This window comes from Staurois parvus, unplaced genomic scaffold, assembly GCF_062004578.1.
Source record: "Staurois parvus isolate SC_StPar_1 unplaced genomic scaffold, SC_StPar_1.0 ptg000025l, whole genome shotgun sequence".
Classification (NCBI taxonomy): domain Eukaryota; kingdom Metazoa; phylum Chordata; class Amphibia; order Anura; family Ranidae; genus Staurois; species Staurois parvus.
Window position 1 is genome coordinate 30,414,182 of NW_028317821.1, and position 24,915 is coordinate 30,439,096.

The 24,915-nt window shown below is 43.1% G+C and overlaps 1 protein-coding gene across 1 annotated transcript; it reads right to left on the reverse strand.

Moving 5' to 3' along the window:
* Positions 1 to 2,342: 2,342 nt before the first annotated feature.
* Positions 2,343 to 23,930, reverse strand: MRPL42 (mitochondrial ribosomal protein L42). Its single transcript, XM_089652670.1, has 5 exons — positions 23,772 to 23,930; positions 12,466 to 12,523; positions 9,626 to 9,710; positions 3,002 to 3,159; positions 2,343 to 2,502 (listed from the first exon to the last, which is right to left on the reverse strand). Exons 1-5 carry the CDS (start codon positions 23,878 to 23,880, stop codon positions 2,457 to 2,459), a joined length of 456 nt encoding a protein of 151 aa, XP_089508796.1. The 5' UTR covers positions 23,881 to 23,930; the 3' UTR covers positions 2,343 to 2,456.
* Positions 23,931 to 24,915: the final 985 nt, after the last annotated feature.

The following is a 24,915-nucleotide window of genomic DNA, read 5'->3' on the forward strand; positions in this document are numbered from 1 at the left end:
TCAGGGGGAGCTTGAGAAGAGGTGTTAAAGATGGTTGCAGCTCTATTCAGATCGCTGGACCGCACGCTGGAACGTACGCTGTCCTTGGATTGGAAGTGACGTAAGCATGGAGCGGTGACGCGTTTCAGAGCATGCCCAGAGCTCCTTCAAGACCGATGTCTAGGCTGAGAGCCAGTTAAGCCCCTTTAACCTATTTAACTGGTTCTCCCTTAGCCTGGACATCGGTCTTGAAGGAGCTCTACGCATGCTCCGAAACGTGTCACTGCTCCATGCTCACATCACTTCTGGTCCATGGACAGCGTGCTTTCAGCGGTCCGGATAGAGCTGCGGCCATCTTTAAACATCTCTTCTCAAGCTCCCCCTGCAGCTGCTGGCTGGCACAGCAGCTCCATCGCTTACAGCACAGAGCCCTGCTATTGACAGATTACATTAGAGCCTGTTTGTACTACCACATTGTGTTTTTAACCGTTTTCATTAAAAGTTGACCTTGGAATACTGTACTTAGAAGCGCCTTCCTGTTTCATCTTCTTTGAGTATAGAGCGACTGAGCATACAACTGTGAACAGGGACAATTAGAAAGAATATGATTCTGCTTATGCAGCATAGTAAGGCTTAGGGAAACAAGCTTAAAACCACTTGAGTATGAATGGTGGCTTACTAGCATCTAACCTTTGTAAAGGGGGCACTTTTACATTATCTGGAGTTGGGCTTCAATTATTAAACCCATGCAGCAGTACAGAATAAGAAGCACTTGTTTCCCCCATGTGACCTGTTTAACTTCCAGGTACAGTTTACTCCTGCCTGTGCAGGCCCTGGCCACTGCCTCCTCCCATGCTGCTATGTAGGTAGATATCAGGAGCTGGCGCAGCTACTTCTTAGTAAATCATAGGGGTTTTTTTTTTAGCCAAGATCGTTAGTTTATTATCTAATGTGTCTCTATTATAGAGTCATTAGTGGACAAACAATTTTAACAAAACAGGTGCTGTTTTCAGTATTGTACAGTACTGTATTCCTAGATTTCCCCAAGACCAGGCAAAATGGGATACAGACATTCCAAACATGGATTGGGATGAGGTTTCTGCTTCCTATTTTATCACAAACATCTCCGCTACAGACAATCTAGGTTCTACTTTACATCAGAACTGCTCAAAGTGAGGAAAAGTGACAAGTGTTAGGGAGATGATGGGGATATTATACATATGATAGCAACAGCCCTATGGTTAACCCTGTATGGTCTCAGATTATGGAATTTATTTCAGAGAACTTTCAAAATCCCCAATATTTGTAACTCAAAGTGGTGCCTATTGGGGTATTTGGTGATATGGATTTTGAAAGAGCTCAAAAGACCTGACAGTACTTTTATATTCTCCTAGGAAGAATGTAGTATTACACTGGATTTCCATGGAGCCCTTTGATATGATTGATTCCTCTGGAACTCACTACCCCAATCCATCAGACTGTCACCTACCCTCCTCACCTTTAGGCACACCCTGAAAACCCATCTCTTCAGGGAAGCCTACCCCGCCCTCACCTAACAGCCGATCTCCTCCACTCCATCCCCCACAGCCACTTCCTCCTGTACCACTATCCCCTCCCTCCTAGATTGTAAGCTTGAAAGAGCAGGGCCCTTGACCCCCTCGTGTTTTGTTTTGTTACTGTATTGTCTCATGTTCTGTCCCCCACTATAATGTACAGCGCTGAGCAAACCGTTTAGCGCTGTATAAATACTGTATAATAATAATAATATCAACGCCTGGAAAAATGTATGTTTACACTTATCAATCTCTTCACCTAAACTTGCAAATTCTGCTCTCATAGGTTTCTGTTACATATATATTTTGGTGTTGTTACTGTTCTGTGTGATGTGGATACGTGTACAAGCTAAACAATGCAAATTTACTATTAAAAAAAAAAAAAAAGCAGAAGTTGAAATGAAATTTGAGCAGAGTGGAGGAAGTGTCATTGCTAGCATTATTCAGTACTCTGCTGTGTGTGAGCTCCTACTATCAACCTCTCTGCCCGTCATCAGATAAATTGGAGGCTGTTCAGTGAGCCTTCAATATAACCGAATGATAGCAGGGGAATACTACAAAGTGTCTTTGAATGAAAGCTTAGTCTATCTGGAGTTGCTGATTTCACAGCCAAGATGGAGGCACCCAGTAGCAGTCTCAGGCTTGTTCAATATCATATCATCATCCATTCAACTACAAAAGCAGCCAAACTATTAAAAATGCCCTTTCTGCGTCAGCATTTTTTTCACTCTTTTATGCATTTTGCAGACCACAGCCAATAATACTGGGTAGCACAATAATGCACATACAACAAACAATAGCGAAACACAGTTTTGGATAGAAAGGCCTTAGGAAATTGTGAAACTTTATTTTACCAATCATTATGACTTGCATTGTCAGATATTTATAATATATTACATAGACTGAAGAAATTCAAGGTGGAAGTTATCGGTCCCTTGGATGTTCTTTGATCATTCGTCTTCTATGGTATCTGAAAGTTAGATAGTAAATGTTTTTTAGAAAATGTAAAAATCATGGCACAATGAACACTGAATACTTTAAAAGTAAGGGCTAAGGGTAAGGCTTAAAGGGGATTCTCCACCTTTGTACCTGTGAAAACAAAATCCTTCCTGACAGCCTAAACAAAAAGCAAGGCTAAAACATTCATGCACATACATATAAACAAAAAGCAAGGCAAAAAAGCAACCAAATATTTAGAATATCATTCATATACTACTTATCACAAATCTTGGGAATCTTGGATGTGTTAGCTTAAGAAACAAGAAAAAAAAACCCAAAAACAAAAATAGGGGACAATGTAGGAAAGAATTCCTGTGTCACAGGAGCAATGTGAAGTCAAAATCTCAGTAAATAGTTTACACAAAGAGAGCTCATGTGATCATCAAAATACTATATTAGATAATTGTGAGAAATAGTAGTATTTTCATTTTTTGGAATTTGGTCATATAAAAGAGAAAACTTAAACTTACAGTCCTACAGGGTACCATCGGTGCTTGGTGGTATAGAACATTTTACTGAGCTCTTCTATAGTTGGTCCCCGTTTCGAACTTGTATCAATCAGTCTGGCTTTTAAGACCTGATCATGATTGTCCTCATGGTTCTCTATTGGGTCTCGTCTAGGGAGAGGCTGGACAAAACAGCAGGTAAAAATTTAGTGAGATCAGGGTTTCTAAAAATGCAGTTTTGTAAGAATAATTTTACACTAAAGTGTATTTGCAACACAGAAAATGCAGTTAATTTAAAGGATCCTGTAGGACAGTCTAAACAAGCCCCAAATCCAGTTACTATGTGAAACAAAAGCCTCAGAATAAACAAAAAAACTTATCTTTCCTGACTAAGCCAAATTTTTCATCATATGTGTCTTAAACACCCCCTCCCAGAAACTGCAGCTCATTATAGGAGGGTATCAGCAACAGAGGCCATGCTGTCAGTCCAGAAGGCAATGGGCAGGACTAGGCATGACCAAGTGCTAGCTGACAAGATAAATGCTACTGATCGGCAGTGACAATGTTAATAGCCATTCCTCCTGAAGCATTTTCTTATACCTGTAGTGCAAACAGGTACAGCCTATATGAGGGACAAATCTACTCTGAATTCAGGAACTTTGCAATATCAGTGCTACACCATCACAGGAAGCTGCATTATTACAGTTGCAAGAAAAAGTATGTGAACCCCTTGGGATTACGTGGAGTTTTGCATGAACTGGGCATAAAATGTGTTCTGAATGTCATCTAAGTCACAACAATAGAAGAACACAGTCTGCTGAACATAATACTACACAAACATTAGATGTTGCCATGGTTTAATTGCACAAAACATGTAAACATTCACAGTGCAGGGAGGAAAAAGTATGTGAGGCCCTAGCTTAATGACTTCTCCCAGAGCTAATTGGAGCCAGGAGTGAGCCAACCTGGACTCCAATCAGTGTGATGATATTGGATGTGTTGCTGACAGCTGTCCTGCCCTTACAAAACACACACCTGTTTTGGGTTTACTGGTTTCAAGAAGCACTGTCTGATGTGAAACATGCCTCGCAGAAAAGAGCTCTCAGAAGACCTACGATCAAGAATTGTTGACTTGCATTAAGCTGGAAAGGGTTACAAAAGTATCTCCAAAAGCCTTGATGTTCATGTGTCCATGGTAAGACAGACTGTCTACAAATGGAGAAAGTTTAGCACTGTTGCTACTCTCCCTAGGCGTGGTCGTCCTGTAAAAATGACTGCAAGAGCACAGCGCAGAATGCTGCATGAGGTAAAGAAGAATCCCAGAGTGTCAGCTAAAGACCTACAGAAATCTCTGGCACATGCTAACATTTTTGTTGACACATCTACAATAAGGAAAACATTAAACAAGAATGGAGTACATGGGAGGACACCACGGAGGAAGCCATTGCTGTCCAAAAAGAATATTGCAGCACGTTTGAAGTTTGCAAAAGAGCACCTGGATGTTCCACAGCACTACTGGCAAAATCTACTGTGGACAGATGAAACCAAGATTGAGTTGTTTGGGAAGAACACACAACACTATGTGTGGAGAAAAAAAGGCTCAGCACACCAACATCAAATCCTCATCCCCACTGTAAAACATGGCGGAGGGAGCATCATGGCTTGGGGCTGCTTTGCTGCCTCAGGGCCTGGACGGATTGTTGTCATTGATGGGAAAATGAATTCCAGAGTTTATCAAGCCATTTTGCAGGAAAACATATGACCATCTGTCTGCCAACTGAAGCTCCGCAGAGGATAGGTGATGCAACAGGACAATGACCCAAAGCATACAAGTAATTCAACAAAACAATGGCTGCAACAGCACAGAATACACCTTCTGGGGTGGCCCAGTCAGAGTCCTGACCTCAACCCAATTGAAAAGCTGTGGCATGAACTTAAGAGAGCGATTCACACCAGACATCCCAAGAATATTGCTACACTGAAACAGTTTTGTGAAGAGGAGTGGTCCAAAATTACTCCAGATCGTTGTGCAGGTCTGATCTGCAACTACAGGAAATGTTTGGTTGAGGTTATTGCTGCCAAAGGAGGGTCAACCAGTTATTAAGTCCAAAGGTTCACATACTTTTTCCTCCCTGCACTGTGAATGTTTACATGTTATGTGCAATTAAACCATGGCAACATCGAATGTTTGTGTAGTATTATGTTCAGCAGACCATGTTCTTCTATTGTTGTGACTTAGATGACGTTCAGAGCACATTTTATGCCCAATTCATGCAAAACTCCACGTAATCCCAAGGGGTTCACATACTTTTTCTTGCAACTGTAAGCCCTTACACACTGGGCTGATTTGCTTTGCTCAGTGGGGGAATCTGTCCGTTGAGTCCCTGCTGAGCAGGCGGATGACAGGTTCATGTCCGCTCCAAGTATTGGAGTGTGGACACAGCCCGCTATGCTCTAGGGGTGGTCTGTTTACACTGGATTGCACTCCAATCAGGTCCCCCTAGACAGAGGGGGAGGGATCCCCATCAGTTTCTTTTTAGCAGATCAGATCAGATTGGAGGTAGGTGTGTATAAATGGACACAAGTAATTTTTTTTTCCTTAAATGGGAGGACATAGTTCTACTCTAACCACTTCTTGTCCGGCTGTTGTATATAAATGGCCGGACGGTGGCAGTGCAGGGGTGCGTTGACATTCATAAATGGCGCCTGCCATTTTGGACTGTGCGCGCTCCCTGGGAGTGTGTGGCACCGCTATCCGGTGCTCGCTGTGTCCTCTGGACACAGTGGAACAACGATAGCTGTGTGAGGTCCCGATCATGTGATAACTGATTGGCCAATCAGTGATCACATGAAGAGTAATAAGCAAGAAGTCACTTCTGACACTATTGCTTACTACTTGGGAAATCTGTGAATGATCACAGAGGTCACATGGCACAAGGCTATTCACAGCAGCCTTGTACCATGTGACAAGCTGTGACCAATCACAGCTCGCACAGTATTTCTCAATGGCTGCAAGAATGAGCCAGAGAGAAGGAGAAATGATTGCTTTTACATCCATGAAAACTCTAAAAACAATCGGTGCAAAAAGAAAAAAATCTTCATCACCCCCCACAAGTAGTACAGTGTCACTATGTTAAAACAATAAAAAAAAAATAAAATAAAAGAGTAAAAAAAATGTTTGGAAAAATTATAATTTTTGGTTATAAACTAATTTGTTTTTTTTTTTTTTTTAACTAAAAGATAACTGAATACATTTTGGCCAAGATTTATGAAGAAAGATTATTTATTTGCAAAATATTATAAGAAAAACACTTTTTTAAAAAATATTTGGACTTTTTCACTTATATAGCAAAAAAAATAAAAATCCCAGTGGTGAATAAATACTACCAAAATAAAGTTTTATCTGTCTCAAAAAAATGTATGGACATGAAATGGTTAAAGAAGAAAATTATGACTATGCTACTGAAAACCTTTAGTGGAAGTTTGTGAAATCTTAACATGGATTTCGTTAGAAAGGGCATTTTGGATAAACTATGTTTGTTATCTATTAAAAGTCCTGGTATGGTAATTTCTGTATTTCTATCTGCAACTGTAGACTAAGGCTTGCTTGCTCAGGGAGGAGCAACCATTGCTCCTTGAAAACATAGGAAAAATGGCAGCAGGTGCTCTGGACTGCTGAGCCAAAATTTGAAATATTTGGCTGTAGCAGGAGGAAGTTTGTTCCCCAAAGGGCTGGAGAGCGGTACAATGAATGTGTGCAGGCAACAGTTCAGTATGGCAGAGGTTCCTTGCAAGTTTGTGGCTGCATTTCTGCTAATGGAGTTGAAGATTTGGTCAGGATCAATGGTTTCCTCAATGCTGTCAGATACAGGCAGATACGTACCTAGCTATCATGCCATACCATCAGGGAGGCATTTGACTGGCCCCAAATTTATCCTGCAGCAGGACAACGACCCCATACATACAGCCAATGTCATTAAGAACCATCCTCCGCATAAAGAAGAACAAGGAGTCCTGGAAGTGATGGTTTGGCCCCCACAGAGTCATGATCTCAACATCATGGAGTCTGTCTGGGATTACATGAAGAGACAGAAAGATTTGATACAGCTTATATCCACAGAGGATCTGTGGTTAGTTCTCCAAGATGTTTGGAACAACCTACCTGCCGAGTTCCTTCAAAAACTCGGTGCAAGTGTTCCTAGAAGAGTTGATACTGTTTTGATGGCAAAGGGTGGTTACACCAAATATTGATTTCGATTTCTCATTTGTTCATTTACTTTCCATTTTGTTAATTGATAAAATTAATTATTAAAGCGGTAGTAAATCGCAACTTGAACAAAAAATTTAAAAATCTCCTGCAAGGTAATGTCATAGTGTGCTAGTATGCATCATAAGTCTGGATAAGTCTGGCCGCAGCATTCAAGATAGACTGAAGCGGGGATAGCCTGCGGTGAGGTAAGCCGATGAGGCAGGAGTTACAGTAGTTAAGGCGTGATATAATGAGGGAGTGAATGAGTTACTTAGTGGTTTCCGGGGTTAGGAACAGATGTATTTTGGAGATGTTGCGGAGGTGAAGTCTACATGAGTTTGTCAGTGAATGGACCTGGGGCTGGAAGGACAGATTGGAGTCTAGGATGACACCTACCACTCTGGCTTGAGGGGAGGGACTGATGGTGGTGGTTTTGGTCTTGATGGAGAAGTCAAGGAAGGGGGGGGGGCGCAGGCTGGGGGGAAAACTAGGAGCTCTGTTTTGGAAAGATTTAGTTTGAGGAAGTGGAGTGACATCCAATCCGATATGTCGCTCAGTAGGCTTGTGATACGGGAGGAGACTGAAGGGGTGAGGTGAGGGGTAGAGAGATAGATTTGCGTGTCGTCGACATAGAGATGGTAGTTGAAGCCGTGAGAGTGTATCAATTGGCCAAGTGAGGAGATGTAGATGGTGAAGAGAATGGACCCGAGGACAGAACCTTGAGGGACTCCAACTGAGAGGGGGAGTGAAGAGGAGGTGGCAGCGTTATAGGTAACACTGAAGGAGCGCTGTGATAGATAGGAAGAGAGCCAGGAGAGAGCGGAGTCTCTGAGGCCAAGAGAGTGTAGTTTTTTGAGGAGGGGGTGGTCAACCGTGTCGAAAGCCGCAGAGAGGTCGAGAAGTAGCACTGAATAGTGGCCATTAGCTTTGGCGGTTAGCAGGTCGTTGGTAAGTTTGAGTAGGACAGTTTCGGTGGAGTGTAGGGGGCGGAAGCCAGACTGTAGGGGATCAAGGAGGTTGTTGTCGGTGAGGTGGGAACTCAGGCAATTATAGACTAAGTGCTCTAGGAGTTTGAATGTAAATGGCAGCAGGGAGATGGGTCTAAGGTTGTTCAGGTCGGTGGGATCCAGGGAGGGTTTTTTAAGTATGGGAGTGATGTGCGCGTGTTTTAGAGGGGAGGGAAATGTGCCAGTAGAGAGGCTGATAGCTTCCATGCCACGACACATTGAGGCAGTAATTGCTGCAAAAGGGGCCCAAACCAAGTACTGAGTACATATGCATGCTTATACTTTTCAGAGGTCAGATATTGTTCTATGTACAATCCTTGTTTTATTGATTGCATGTAATAGTCTAATTTTCTGAGATTGTGGATTTGGGGTTTTCATGAGCTGTAAGACATAATCATCACAGTTATGACAAATCACGGCTTGAACTATCTGGCTTTGCATGTAATGAGTCTACCTCATATATTAGTTTCACCTTTTAAGTTGCATTACTGAAATAAATGAACTTTTGCACAATATTGTAATTTTTTGAGTTTCACCTGTAAATAGAGCTGATTACTGTAAAGAAAAGCACATGACTGCTACAGAGGAACTACACTTCTCAGAAAAACAGAAATGCCAGGTGGCATTTCATTTCTACATCAGGACCTGACGTTACACTCTGCCCCTTCCCACGAATCTTCATTCTCTTTGTAGAAAACTGCATCACAAGTTCACAAACATGGAGGAAGTGTATAAACTATTGTTTCTACCACATTAAGGAGAAATGGAAGTTCATTACTAATACAAATTAGGAAGTTATGTACATTAAAGCTTCATGTACACGAGCCTACTCTGACAATTGGCCACTGAAAAGCGCAAATTGCGGCAAAAACGCGGTACAGCAGTTGCTGCGGTTTTCGTTTTCCAGTGGTCGGCGGTCAAAACGTTCCTATCCTGACCGCCATTCTTTCACATTCAGTTGAGGGAAGTTTAACCTCACCTAATCGCGGCAGCTCTTAAAACTCTGCTAAAAACCTAGGTGTACATGGACACATAGGGGTTTATTTACTAAAGCTGGAGAGTCCAAAATCAGACTCCCTTCTGCATAGAAACCAATCAGCTTCCAGGTTTCATTGCCAAAGCTTCATTGAACAAGCTGAGGTTAGAAGCTGATTGGTTTCTATGCAAAAGGGAGTCTGATTTTGGACTCTCCAGCTTTAGTAAATAAACCCCATAGGCTTTTATGGTGTTGAGTTTAGGAGCTTTTGCAAAAACATGCCAAAAGCTCCTAAACTCAAGTTTAGCAACTGGCCGTGTACATGAAGCCTAAAAGAATATACAAAAACAAAACATAAAAAAGCATTAAAAAAAAAAAACACAGTCATGATGTGTGTCAGCAGTGTCATGTCTTACGCTAGTATGTTCATATGGAATATCCACCGAAGGATGGTAGCAGACAATTGTTTTCCCATCAGAAGTCATGGCCAATTCCACTTTACTAAAACAGCAGAAAAAAAAAATCCACATGAAAATACTGTTTAATCTGAAACAAGTAAATGTAGTGCTCTGAGCGTATGTTTAAAATGACACGAAACAATATCTTTATTCCCAAAAAATAATCTGAGCACATCCTCCACTTAATAGCTCCATATCCAATTTTTATGAAATGGTTTCATATTATGATTTTCTGTCTCTTATTCTGTTTTTCTGTACTGTCCCCTGTGAGATCCCGAATCTCGCAGTGCATGTTGGTTGCAGGCATGTGCACTGCTTTTTGCACACTACAAATCCCTTGGTTCATAGAGCTTAGTCCATCTCAGGAGCAAACAAGAGGCTGGCCACCCTCAAACAGTATGTCAGATACTTTTCTAAGCTAAAGAATAACTAAAGTTTTGGATAGTGGAGATGGATTAGAACACTTGTCAGTTTTTATTGCAGTCTGTGCCGTCATTAGAGAAATTCATCCTCTTTATGTGTTCTGTTTACACTTATCAAAAGTGAGTAAAAAAAAAAAAAAAAAAATCACAAACTTGGGTTGTCTTCAGAAAAGCAACAGAAGGGAAATCTTCCAATGGAGATACTAGTTCTGGTGACCTAGGGAGCCCCAATGAATTCCCTTAATTTGCAGGGATTTCCTCTCACTTCCTGCTTTGGCTATGGGACATGAAAGTGAAGGTAAACCTTCCCAATGGGACACAGATGGCAAATAAAAAAAAAAAGTTTTGCCTATAGTTCTAATTTAAGATGGCTGGTGCTGCTGCTAGGTGATGCTTCTGCTGCTGGGTGCTACATAGTTCTAAAAAAAAAAAAAATCATATTTACATTAATACAGGATTTTTACCTCCTTCATGACCAGGCCATTTTTAACTATTTAGCACTGTGCTACTTGGTAATTGCACAGTCATGCAACGCTGTGCACAAACAAACTTTATATCGTTTTTTCACACAAATAGTGCTCTCTTTTTTTCTGTTTTTATATATGAATAAAAAAGACTGAAATTTAAAACAAAAAAGAAAAAAACAAAAAAGAAAAAAAACAGTATCTTACTTTCTGCTACAAAACATATCCAATAACAAAAATGTAAAGAAGAGTATTCAAAGATTTTGGCCAAAATGTATTTTGCTACCTGTCTTTGATAAACAAAAATTTCAGTAAGTGTATATTGATTGGTTTGCATGAAGGTTATAACGCCTATAAACTATGGTATATGCTGTATACTAGAGGTGCTGTATAATTGAGGTGAGCAGTGACTTAAAATGTGACTGCGATAGTGTGGCAGGCAATCTGACACTAATTGACGCTGTGGGGAATTGACTAACTGCCACTGACATCACCAGCAACATTAATAAAGTGATCAGTGATGCTATACACTGTCACTGTACTAATGTCACTGGTTGGAAAGGGGTTAACATCTAGGGAAATCAAAGGGTTAAATTTGTGCCCAACTATGTGTAATGTGTGTAAAACGTGCTGCTTTTTATTGATAGATCACTTAAGTTTTTCATCCCTGCAAAGAAACAGAGGGATCATTCACTCAGTACAGAGCTCTCTGTTGATTGTCAACACAGAAATCTGGGCTGTGATTGTACACAGCTGATCAGCAGGTCCTGGGCGTAAATCATTGGCCGGAACTTGCTGACAGGCTCCCAATGTGTACAATCACAGCAGGAGAGGGCAGACGGGAACACACGCCAGAAACCCGGAAACAGGCAGTGATCTACGGGTGCGTTGCTTTGCCTGTGCGGGATGCCCATCTGCAATACATTGTGTGCGGGCAGTCCACAAGTGGTTAAAGATGATCTTTATAGATACTATTGAGTGAACAAAAATTCATAGGCTGCATACTAGCAGCAACTGCAAATCCTACAATGGTCTTAGATCTAATATGCAGCTGAGGTGTCAGAAAATACATTACCATCTAAGACTTCTACGGAATTTATCTTTATGATGCATTTCCTAAAGGCTGAAGGCTGTTTTTCTTTTTTTTTGGAATCCTCTGCAATGTGAGGCTCATCAACACCTCAACATCTACCAAGTAAATGCAACTAAAGGCAGTTAAGAGTGATTGTAAACTTTTTTGGGTGCCCCTTCAGTAGTCCTGGCTCCTCCATTTCTCTGCGTGCCACCAGAGGAAGTAGCTCCCTTTTTGTGGGACACTTGGGGGCTCGATCCTGAGCCGTGCTATCTGTGTCCGACACAGACAGCACAGCTCCGCCCCTACCCCCTGCTCCCTCATCACAGAATGTAATTGGTAGCAGCAGGAGCCAAAGGCCTGAAGGATTAAAGATACTATTAAACCATGGTTACACTTACTGGTAATGGTATTTCTGAGAATCTTCCGGGACAGCGTCCATATTCCTACCCCGATATTTTGGTTTAAAGTGATGGTGTTTGAAATTGTTGCATTTTTACCTAACAACTTCCCTTGTGTACATTGGTGGAGGTTCTTTCCTTACAACAACTGAGGATGAGTGGGCAGGAAGGGCTTTTTATTCTCTTTTTGGGTTTGTTTACTGTTGAAGGCGGAGCCAACAGCTCAAGTAGCTTTCCTGGAAGATTCTCAGAAATAATTCTCAGAAATACTGTTACCTGTAAGTGTAACCATGTTTTGTTTTTTGTTGTTTTAACTCCGATATAACAAAACAATTTTAAATAGTATAAACCAAAATGGAAAAAAAAAAGAGAAGTTCATTGTTAGGGTTTATATACAGTTTAAGGATAATTAGATGGCCTGTACAATTAAATTACATACCAGTTGTAGTCATCAGGAAGAGCTGAATAGGTCGATTTTCCACAGTGTAAACTTTGATCTGGGAATGGAAAAATAATTTAGAGATTGATATTATGGGGCAAGCAAACGTTTCAGATACAGTTGTGCTCAAAAGTTTGCATACCCGTGGAGAATTGGTAATATACTGTAGAGTATGTACATTTTTTAAGGAAAAGTGCAGCAGGCAAAACAATTTCTTTTATTTCTTATGGGATTCATATTCAACTGTAGGTCATAACAGAATGGCACAATCATAAAACAAGTAAGCAAATGAAATGACCCCTGTTCAAAAGTTTGCATACCATTAGTTCTTAATACTGTATATTGCCTCCTTTAGCATCAATGACAGTGTGAAGTCCTTTCTAATAGTTGTCTACGAAACCATGAATTCTTGTAGGTGGCAGGGATGCGCTATTCCTATTGCCCAGCACCGGGACATGCAGTTCCATGCGCCGGGCAGAAATGTATTTTTTTTTTTTTATTTAGCTACAGGCAAGCAACAAGATTTCCTTTTCTTTTTTTTTTTTTTTGCACCTTAATGGAGTGGACATCGGTGCAGAGTGAAGATCGTGATGAACAGTAGCTGCAGGGGATACAGATCTTCATGCTATACTGGGAACAGCGGGCAGCAGCAGGGCCAGGCTGGTGTGTCCAGGCTGTGGTAGTTTTCCTGAAGGACCCAGTGATGGTATAGTGTGGACAGACATACTGCTGACACTGCATGAGGGGGAAGTCCCGAAGATGCTGCTGATGTCATGGGGATAGGGGCCACCTAGTCTGTCAAATGTCACCGAGAGGAACACTGGATGGAGACCAGAGACCACTGGGGGGAGGTGCTACCCAACACTGGATGGAGACCAGAGACCACTGGGGGAGGTGCTACCCACAACTCCGTCTGGTCATATATTCAAATAAGTTAGAGGAGTCATATCTGTCCTCTTAGTGTGGGGGAAGGGGCAGCATGCCTGTCCACTTATAGGGGGGTCACATCTGTCCTCTTGTTGGAGAGGAGAGGGTCATTCTTGCCCTCTTGTAGGAGAGGGAGTCATGCCTGTCTTCTTGTAAGAGAGGTTTGGGTGGGGGGGCGGGGGGTTTGTCATGCCTGTCCTCTTGTAAGTGGGGGGAAAGGGGGGGAGAGTCATGCCTGTCCTCTTCTAAGGGGGGAGGGGGGGGGTTACACACACAGAACATGGAAGTGCAATTAGTTTATTAAATATAAACTTCTAAATACCTTTTCTCATCAGCAGTTAGAGCAGTCTTGCGGCTTCTATCCAGAGCACTGGTTAAAGCTTGTAGGAGGAGTTTTCTTCTCTAGGAGGATGCAAAGCCCCTGACCATCTGTCTGGACAGTGCCGATTGGCCCTGTGCTGATCACATGCACCCTCCCAAGCCTCTCTAGCAATACCTCTCTCTAACCTCTCTAGCAACACTAAGCTGAGCATGTGCAGAATGGCTACGGTTCAGTCTGTCTTATCAGGAGATAAGACGTGGACATTTGAACAAGAGGAGGAGCGGAAAAGTCAGAATCAAAGGCCTTTTTTTTTTTTTACACAATGCAGAGGATTAACCCCCTTAAGTTCCACAGTGAGTATAACAAGCATGCTTTACTGCATATACAGACTGATTTTACTGTTGTGGGTTTAGTAACACTTTTTTTTTTTTTTAAAATCAAGAAAATGTTTGAGATGTCACCAAACAGTACAAGCAAGTAGTAAAGTTACATGGAAAGCAGTCATAATAGCTTACAAGCTTAATATAACCAGAGTAGAGTACAGTAGAACCATAAGACAGACATTGAAAAGGCATATCTACTGTAGATCCGTTAGTCGTAGGGGTTACAGAGCGCACAAATCAGGAAAGAGCAACCTAAAAAATCTTTTATAGTTTTCCTCCAACCATTAGCCACGATCCCTCCTATAATGAAATCATAATATTGTAAAACAGTAATCTAATACCAGGACCACAGGCGCTAGACCAGGAGAGGCCAACCAGCCGCCCCAAACATAATCATACTTTGAGGGGCTTCTATGCTGATATATCAATTTTTCATACCGTAATGTTGTACCCATCTGTTCAAGCCACTGCTGCGGAGTAGGGGGAGCTTGCAATAATAGGAGCCTATGGGCCTGAAACAAGGCTCTGGAGGCAGCCTCTCTATTATATTTACCCAGCGCTACAGCATCTAGGATATCTAGGAGACAAAATTTGGGCTCCAACAGGATGGATACCTGAAGTGCAATATTAACCATGACAACAGTAGCGATGGAGCTTTTTGGCAATTCCACAATAAATATATTAAGTCCCCTGTGTCTCTGTTACATCGAGTACACAAGGGATCTGGACGTATGCCCATGGATTGTAGCTTAGGTGGAGTGTGGTGTACTCTCAGTAGAATGTATAACGATACGTTGCGAGACATTAAGGGAACATAAACGTACAGATTCTAGGGCCTCCTCCCACTGTTCTCCTGGAATGTCGCCTACATCTCCTTCCCATTTCTTGCATGCTGTACTAGGTAAATTCTCCAAATATTCCCCCAACAGCATAGCAATTGGAAATAAAGCCCTTTGTAGAGCGAGACCAAAAACTGGAGTTTGTGACATCTCCTGGGTCTCCAAAGACCTCTGGAGCATGCTGCAGTTGTAAGTAATAAAAAAGCATGTTACAGGGAATACCAAATCTAGCCTGTAGTTGTGCAAAAGAGTAGTTGCCCCTGTGCAAGGATATGTTTAAGATGTGTCACCCCATATCTACGCCATATAGCAGTATGCTGTAGCTTGATCAGTTCAGGGTATGTATAATTGTTCCAAATAGGGCTATAATTGGTATATCCCATGACTTTGTAATTGTTTAGAAAGTTTGGAGACCCCTGGGCTAAAGGAAAGCAAAGGGCTGGATTACTGTCCATCAAAACTTTTGGGGGCCGGACATTGGTGTCTGTGGAAAGAATAGTGTCCCATCATTGGTGTCAATGGGAAAAATAGTGCCCCGCCATTGGTATCAGTGGGAGGAATGGTTCCCAATCATTGGTGTCAGTGGGAGGAATGGTGCCCCATTGTTGCCGTTAGTAGAAAGAATATTGTGTCTTTTGAGTAAGTAGAATAGTGCCCCAAGGGCCAGATAAAAGCAAGTAAAGGGCAGCATTTGGCCCCTGGGCCACAGTTTTGAGACCACTGCTTTAGCCCATATTTTTTGTAGGAGTCTATTACTGCTAACTTTTACATTTTTGTTTACAGAGTAATGATCCACTTTATGGTCAGGAGAATGTGACGGCCACTCCAGAACTTTCACCTTTTTTCTGCTGTAACCACTAGGAGGTCAACGTGGCCTTATGCTTAGGGTTAGTGTCATGCTGGAAAGTCAAAGAGTTTTCAATACACAATCCAAATTGCCTGTCTGTATTTTCTCATAACATGCTGCATTTATCTTGCCTTCAATCTTCACAATATTCCCCATGCCTTTAAAGCTCAAACACCTCCCCAAAACATAAGTGAGCCACCACCATGCTTTTTTTTTCTTTTTGACAAGAACTGAAAATATTATATTTTTCAGTGAACTAAAAAAAAAGAAAACAACAAAAAACAATAAATGAAGGATTTCTGAAATGTCTGAAATACCAACACACATAGTTTGTTCTTTTCAGAAGCGCAATAACAAATTTGCAAAATATCATCCTGCTGCAGCCAAGTGCCTGAATGAGGAATTCTAATTGGTTGGCATGAGCATATACATATATTTTGATTAGGTATTTCTAAGTATTTCTCCCAAAATATTATAATCCAAGGCTTTGAATATTCATGTGATTCTGGTAACAGTAACATTTAGTGCAATAATCAGCTCTGAACTGCTGTCTGCTGGTCTTTATTCAGCACTGCAGCTCTGGTCTCTGCAAAACACACCTGCCCTAATCCGAAGTGTTTAAATAGACTGCTGGACACTAAAGCTGGCCATACACGTGTAGCTTTTTGGACAAGAACATTCGGGGAATGGAGGAATGTTGTTCGAAAATTGTTTTTTGCTTTTAACATTCAAGTTTAAAATGAATGTAATTTCTTAATGACAACCACATACTCTGGCCGAAAATTTGTTTGATCGAGAAAAGTTTTCCTTCCTGCCCCTTCGATTTTTCCCGTCACTGAGGTTGAAAACAAACATCGATTTGACCACATTAAACGATTAGAAAAATCAAATGAATATTCTTGAAATGAAAATCCTGTATCATGTATTGCCAGCTTCAGGAGCTGATTCACCAAAGGCAACCAGACTGTGCACTCTGCAAGAGCAGCCGCTCCAGTGCTCAGCAAACAAGGTAAAGCTTCCCTTTGCCAAGAAAACCCACATGCACGGAAAATTTAAAAAAAAAATAGCATTTTTGCTTGCAGATGATTGGATGATGGAAGTCAGCAGAGCTTCTGCTCATTCACCAAGCTCCGGAGCAACTGCACCTGCAAAGCGCACAGTCCAATTGCCTCCAGCAAATTAACCCCCAGCTTGTGCCAGATCAATGGTCCTGTGCGACTGTTCATGCCCTAGATTACTCCTGTGATTGTTTGCACTGTGTTTGTAGTCAACTTATCTGTACCTATCCTGATCATTTGTCTGTTACCTTTGCTATTGATGGCAATCTCTCTACCTGCCTGGAGCATAAACGCTGGTTAGGATACAATTGTCTGTGTCTCATCTGATCATTAGCGTGCTAAATCTGCTACTATCTCTCCTCCTTCCAGCTGCATATGTTGTCACCAGTGCTGGGGGTTATTAATGTGTCCACTGACTCCAGTGCTGGGGGTTATTAATGTGTCCACTGACTCCAGTGCTGGGGGTTATTAATGTATCCACTGACTCCAGTGCTGGGGGTGTTTAATGCATGCACTGACTCCAATGCCGGAGGTTATTTCTACGTCTGGGAAGGGGGGCGCAATTTGGTATCTTTACCCTGGGCACTGAATCATCTTGTCCCTCCACTACCCCAACCATCTGCCTGAAAGCATACACTGCTCAAGAATTTGTCCTGCCTGTTAGTTGGCTGTCACCTCTTGTGACACAGTAGGTCTACCAAACTCCCTGGCAGTTAATTTATGTGTGGTCTAACATCAGTTTTAGTGATCTTTTATTAATCTTTATTATCATTTTCCACAGTCTAGCAAGCAGATATTAACAAAATTCTCTTTTAAATTTCATTTTTTAAAATCATCAAAATAATACAGCTATAACCACTTTTTTTCACCTCTTGTTCATGTATCTTACAGAATCGATCTACTGCATTTACCTTCTAAACCAGGGGTGGGCAAACTTTTTGACTTGAGGGCCGCAATGGGTTCATATAGTGGACCCGGGGCCTGACCAAGAGTAGATGAATGATGTGTATGTGTCATCCATAGTAAGTATAGTAATATTCCCCCATAGTAAGCATAGTAATTCATCCCCCATAGTAATTCATCCCCCATATAGTAATTCATCCCCCATATAGTAATTCATCCCCCATATAGTAATTCATCCCCCATATAGTAATTCATCCTCCATAGTAATTCATCCCCCACATAGTAATTCATCCCCCATAGTAATTCATCCCCCATAGTAATTCATCCCCCACATAGTAATTCATCCCCCATATAGTAATTCATCCCCCATAGTAATTCATCCCCTATATAGTAATTCATCCCCCATATAGTAATTCATCCCCTATATAGTAATTCATCCCCCATATAGTAATTCATCCCCCATATAGTAATTCATCCCCCATATTAAGTCCCCAAGTCCCCCCTGTGTCAATTCACTTACCTTTGCTCCGCACGTTCCTCTCGCCGTATTCCCTCGCCGTTCCGGTGTAGCATGAAAATCTGTCTCCTATGAGGATCTGTCCCCCTCGACGTATCTGCGCATGTGCCAGTTTCAGGCATTAGCAGCCGATCGGCGATCTCCGGCACATGCGCAGATACGTCGAGGGGGACAGGTTTTCATGCTACACCGGTCTTCAGGGCGGACTGTGAGAGGAGCCTAGCTCCGCGGGCCGGATTAAAAGGTCCGCCGGGCCGTAGTTTGCCCATTGCTGTTCTAAACTATTCCAAACAGTAGAAAATAAAAGAATACCAATTGCAGTTCACACTTAAACTATACATATTTCATAGAGAAAGAAAAAAAAAGAAACAGAAAGGAAAAAAAACAAAACAAAAAAAGCACCACTCCACAAATATCCACACTCACAAAAACACATGCACCTCATAGAGCATCTCCTTTAGTCACCATTTTATAAAATTTAGCTTGAAATATCAACCTGTTATCTATTCTATAAAAGATCTCAAACTATCAGAGTTCATAAACTCAACCCAAGGGTTCCAAACCGAAAGATACTTATGATAACATTTATGTATAGTTGCTGTCAGTTCTTCCAATCTCATTCTATTTATTTGATCTATTCACTCCTTGATAGAGGGGAGAACTTGAGTATTCCAATGTCTTGGTATTACTGTACGTGCCGCAAAAAATAGAGAACACAACAGTCCTCTTTTTGATGCTCTCTCAGAATCTGGAAATATAGATAATGCTATTTTTGGGGACAGCTGATAAGATGTGACATTAATATGTGAGCAAATCCGGAACACTAATTCCTAGAATGGTTTGATCCAAGAACAGGACCACCATATAGGTGTCATTGTGCCTACATCCTCCCTACAACACCAACATTTTTCAGGATAGGTCCAAATTATCTTCTGTATTCCCACTGGACAGCTGTACCACCTTTTTAGTATTTTAGAATTTTTCTATTGAATTGAATAGTTGAAATACTAGATTTGAATGTTAACCCAAAAGACCTTTTCCACTCCATCTCAGTTACTATGTGGCCTAGTTCTCTCTCCCAGTCTCTGGTAAAGTAAGGTCGATGTGGATATGCATGCGATAATAATATACCATATATTGTTGGAAGGACGCAACCTAGGCTCGATCCATGGTAGGGAGTTCAATTGAATTGGGGACATTAGTTGTTCAATAGATACCCACTGTTTTGAGTGGCCATGATAAAACCAGTCGAGAATCTTGGTAAGTATAGATGCTATATGATAAAATTCCATATGTAGTAATCCAGCTTCCCCCTCCATCTTCCTCATTACCAAAATATCATGCCGAATTCTAATTGAAGTATTTGACCAGATATATCGAAGTAAGCTAGATCACAAGGAACGAAAAGAACATCCATGGAAGGGAGATGGGAAGTGTTTGGTATAGATACAGAAAACGAGGGAGAACATCCATCTTAAAAATTGCCATTCTCCCAAACCATGAATGTTTTCCCTTAGTTCTAAACGGCAACTAATTATGGGATTTAATAAGGGTAAGTAATTTAATTCATATATTAATATTATATTTATTATTAATATACGAATTAAATTGCCACCACCATGCTTCATAGTGGGGATGGTATTCTTGTCCCTACAGGCCTTGAAGATCCCTCTCCAAACATAGCGCTTATGGTTGTGACCATAAAGCTCTTATTTGGTCTTGTCACTCCAGATTACAGTGTGCCAGAAGCTGTGAGGCGTATCAAGGTGTTGTCAGGCATATTGTAATCAAGGTATTTTTGTGGCATTGGCACAGTAAAGGCTTCTTTGTGGCAACTCAACAATGCAGCTCATTTTTGTTCACGTATTGTCATATTGTGCGCCTTGGAACAGCCATATTGTCTCTTACCATGGCAGCCTATTTTTCTCTTAAGGTTACCTGTGGGTTTTTCTTTGCGTACTGAACAGTTCTTCTGGCAGCTGTGACTGCAATCTTTGGTCTACCTGACCTGGGCTTGGTATCAAAAGATCCATGAACTTTCCACTTCTTAAGTAAATAGCTGAATACAGTAGTACTGACTGGCATATACAAGGCTTTGGGTATCTTAATATCCTTTTCCATCTTTATAAAGTTCCATTACCTTCTTATGCAGGTCTTTTGACAGTTCTTTTCTGCTCCCCATTGCTCAGTATCTAGCCTGCTCAGTAAAAACTAACAAACTCATTGACTATTTTATACACAGACACTTATTGCAATTTTCAAGCTGTTGATCTTGCCAGGCAGAGCTTCTCTTTCTTGTGTTAGGGCAATAGAATACACAAGCAGCTGTCCTGATGGACAATACTTGAGCACATTCAGCTTGTTAATGCACACAGTAAGGCGTTCACCCCATCAGCAGTACACACACCCTCTGTGACAGACAGTGCCTGGTGAAATGTTATGGACAATGAATGGGATAGCTTGCTTTAAGTGTGTGGAGCTTCTGTTGGTTCTCCTTCTTTACATTGGTTAGAAGTCAGACTATCAAGTGTAACATCAGCCACATGGAAAACCACACTAGATGGTGACAGAGCACAGGCACATGGGACATGACTTGGCCAGCTCACTGCTTCACTGCTTTAGAATGTACACCTGTGCCGGGGGCTTAAACAGGAAGTGAATGGCGGCAGAACAACACTGTTCATTGCACCGCAAGTTTAACCACTTCCCGTCCGGCCGTTGTATATAAACGGCCGGACGGTGGCACTGCAGGGTCGGGTGGCCGTCTATAAACGGCCTCCCCGCACCCTGCTTGTGCGCGCTCCCTGGGAGCGCGCAGCACCGCGATCCGGTGCCCGCTGTGTCCTCCGGACACAGTGAAACACCGATAGTCGGACGGGACCTCTGTACGAGGTCCCGATCACATGCAAAGTAGTAAGCAAGATGTCACTTGTGACATCATTGATTACTACATATGAAATCTGTGAATGATCACAGAGGTCACATGGTACAAGGCTATTCACAAAAGCCTTGTACCATGTGACAAGCTGTGACCAATCACAGCTCACTCAGTACTTCTCAATGAGTGCAAGAATGCACACAGAGAGAAAGAGAAATGATTGCTTTTACATCCTATATGGGTGTAAAAGCAATCAGTGTAAAAAAAAAAAATCTTCATCACCCCCCACAAGTAGTACAGTGTCACCATGGTGACACTGTACTGCTAGGGTGACTGTATGTAAAAAAAAAATAAATAAATAAAAAATAATATAAAAAAATAAAATAAAAATGTAAAAAAAAATGTTTAAAAATTATAATTTTTGCTTATAAACTAATTTGTTTTTTTACTAAAAAGAACGGAATGAATTTTGGCTAAGATTTATGATGAAATATTATTTATTTGCAAAATTTTATTAAAAAAACACTTTTTTTCAAAATTTTTGGACATTTCATTTACATAGCAAAAAAAATACAAATCCCAGTGGTAAATAAATACCACAAAAATAAAGCTTTATCTGTCTCAAAAAAATGGTAAAAAATTCATTTGGGTACAGTGTTGCATGACCGCGCAATTGTCATTCAAAGTGTGATAGCGCTAAAAGCTGAAAATTGGCCTGGACAGGAAGGGGGTAAAAGTGTCCGGACAGGAAGTGGTTAAAAGAAAAATGTGTTTAAACGGTCGAGCCAAAATGTTTTTTTCTTTCTAGTTTTTTGATAAAGCAGGGAAACAATTAAAACTCTTTAAGCAACACAAGAATGTGTTATAGAGATCTACCCCTACTTCCATTCCTGCTAATAATGATTTCACCAGACAGGAAGAAATGGAAAATCTGTTAAAGGATATAGACAGCAATGAATATCTGACAGGGGTTCTAGCCGTACTCTTCCCTATTAAAAGGAATCATTTTTATTTCTGTCTCTGTTGCTGACATCACCAAAGGGCAACACATAACATTCAGTGAATGTAATACTACAGAACATGATCAAACTGCATACAGGCCACAAGAGACGGTCCGAGACAGCAGAAACACCACAATAGATAGGGGGCTGCAGGCACGCAACGAGCGATGGTCAAGGGCCACAATAGATGATAAGGAGCCGCAGGCATGCCACGGGTGACGGTCAGGGGCCACAATAAATGATAGGGGGCCGCAGGCACGCTACGAGCGATGGTCAAGGGCCACAATAGATGATAGGGGGCCGCAGGCATGCCACAATAGATGATAGGGGGCCGCTGGGACGCCACAGGCGACGTCCAGGGGCCGCAGGCACGCCATGGGTGACTGTCAGGGGCCGCAGGCACGCCACGGGCGACGGTCAGAGGCCACAATAGATGATAGTGGGCCGCAGGCATGCCACGGGCGACGGCCAGGGGCCACAATAGATGATAGGGGGCCGCAGGCATGCCACGGGCCATGGTCAGGAGCAGAAGGCACACCACGGGCCAAGGTCAGGGGCAGCAGGCCCGCCACGGTCAGGGGCAGCAGGCCCGCCACGGTCAGGGGCAGCAGGCCCGCCACGGTCAGGGGCAGCAGGCCCGCCACGGTCAGGGGCAGCAGGCACGCCACGGTCAGGGGCAGCAGGCACGCCACGGTCAGGGGCAGCAGGCACGCCACGGGCCACGGTCAGGGGCAGCAGGCACGCCACGGGCCACGGTCAGGGGCAGCAGGCACGCCACGGGCCACGGTCAGGGGCAGCAGGCACGCCACGGGCCACGGTCAGGGGCAGCAGGCACGCCACGGTCAGGGGCAGCAGGCACGCCACGGTCAGGGGCAGCAGGCACGCCACGGTCAGGGGCAGCAGGCACACCACGGTCAGGGGCAGCAGGCACGCCACGGGCCACGGTCAGGGGCAGCAGGCACGCCACGGGCCACGGTCAGGGGCAGCAGGCACGCCACGGGCCACGGTCAGGGGCAGCAGGCACGCCACGGGCCACGGTCAGGGGCAGCAGGCACGCCACGGGCCACGGGCAGCAGGCACGCCACGGGCCACGGTCAGGGGCAGCAGGCACGCCACGGGCCACGGTCAGGGGCAGCAGGCACGCCACGGGCCACGGTCAGGGGCCCCAATAGATGATAGAGGGCCGCAGGCACACCACGAGCGATCGTCAGGGGCCACAATAGATGATAGTGGGTCGCAGGGACGCCACGGGTGACGGTCCAGGGTCACTGGAACGCTAAGGGCGCCGGTCCGGGGCTGCAGGGACGCCACGGGCGACGGTCCAGGGCCGCCACGGGCGACGGTCCGGGGCCGCAGGGACGCCACGGGAGACAGTCGGGGGCCGCAGGGACGCCACGGGAGACAGTCGGGGGCCGCAGGGACGCCACGGGCCACGGTCGGGGGCCGCAGGGATGACACAAGAGATGGTCAGAGACTGGGAATGGGTGATATTTGAAGCATGCATGCTAATAGGAGTGACAGCCTGACCTCCAAGCAGAGCCTGTGATGATCAGTCAGTGAGGTCAGGGGATCACTGCTGCACAATGAAGGTCATTCAGAGCCCACACACTCCCTGCCATTTGTCACCTCACCTCCTCCTCGCCCCGTGCTTCCTCTCCCCCATACAGCCAGCAGGGAGCAGCGGACAGCCCGCACACTGTACAACACCCCCCGGCACCCGATCACTACCGCAGCCGCCATGATGATGTCTGGCGTAGGAAGCGGAAACCGTATACACAGCACTAAACATCCGGGTCATCAGGGGGGAGGAGAGTGAAAAGAGTTGCATTCGGCTGAGCTCATTGCACGCCTGTCCGAGGAACTTCCTGTCCCCTGGATATCATGACGACGTGTACACCTTGTATAGTCTTCCCTCCACTAATCCACATCACATACTGTACACACAATGCCTCCTGTCAGTTAAGTGATCTGCATGGACAGACTCTGGTTCTCACAATCATTCATTTTGAATAGAGTGGAAAGGGATTAGAAACCTTGTCAGGTTTATTGCTATCTGCTCCCCTGTTAGGAAGACCCCTCTTGTCCTGTTTACCATTAGAACCAAGAGTAAAGGTCAAAGAAAATTTTGGGTTGACACCAGAACAGTAATAGAAGGGCAATCTTCCAATGGGGACACTAGTTCCCTCACTTTGGAGGGATTTTGTCTCACTTCTTGTCTTGGCTATGGGACAGGAAGTGAAGGGAAATCTCCCCAAAGGGACACAGATTACAAATAAACACTGACAGGGTTATAACACTATCCAAAATAAAAGAAAAAGTTTGCCTTTAGTGATACTTTAATTCAGTTTTCGGTATGAAATAGTAAGAATCTCTGTTCGATTTCTGCTGTCCTTTCTGTACTACCTTGAGGAGATTTCCCCTAACATCCTGTCCAAGAGATATAACTGTGAGGAAGTCTCCCAATGTGAAATTCCTTTTAGCTGCTGCTGAAGCAGGTGTTCCTGCTATTTTATGTATTTATCACTGGTATTTTTACTTTACCTGCTCTCAAAGAGCTTGTAATCAAAGGTTCCTAGCTTACGTACTGTTATAAATTCTGTATGTAGCCCTACAAAACAGACAGTGCACAGCCCACATGTGTTTATCTGCTGCTCCACTGCAAACAGGAAACAGGAACTTTTTTATAGAGAAAAGAGCTTATCATAGATGCAGCTACAAACTTATAAACACTGCCATCTACTGGTTGAAGAATATATCTCTACTGAATACTGAAGT

Excerpts from the sequence above, each read along its gene's own strand:
- MRPL42 (XM_089652670.1), bottom strand. The coding sequence starts at position 23,880 with ATGGCGGCTGCGGTAGTGATCGGGTGCCGGGGGGTGTTGTACAGTGTG. Across the intron at positions 12,524-23,771 it reads AAGCACGGGGCGAGGAGGAG|ATCAAAGTTTACACTGTGGA; the intron begins GTGAGGTGACAA and ends TTCCATTCCCAG. Across the intron at positions 2,503-3,001 it reads CGATGGTACCCTGTAGGACT|ATACCATAGAAGACGAATGA; the intron begins GTAAGTTTAAGT and ends TCTAACTTTCAG.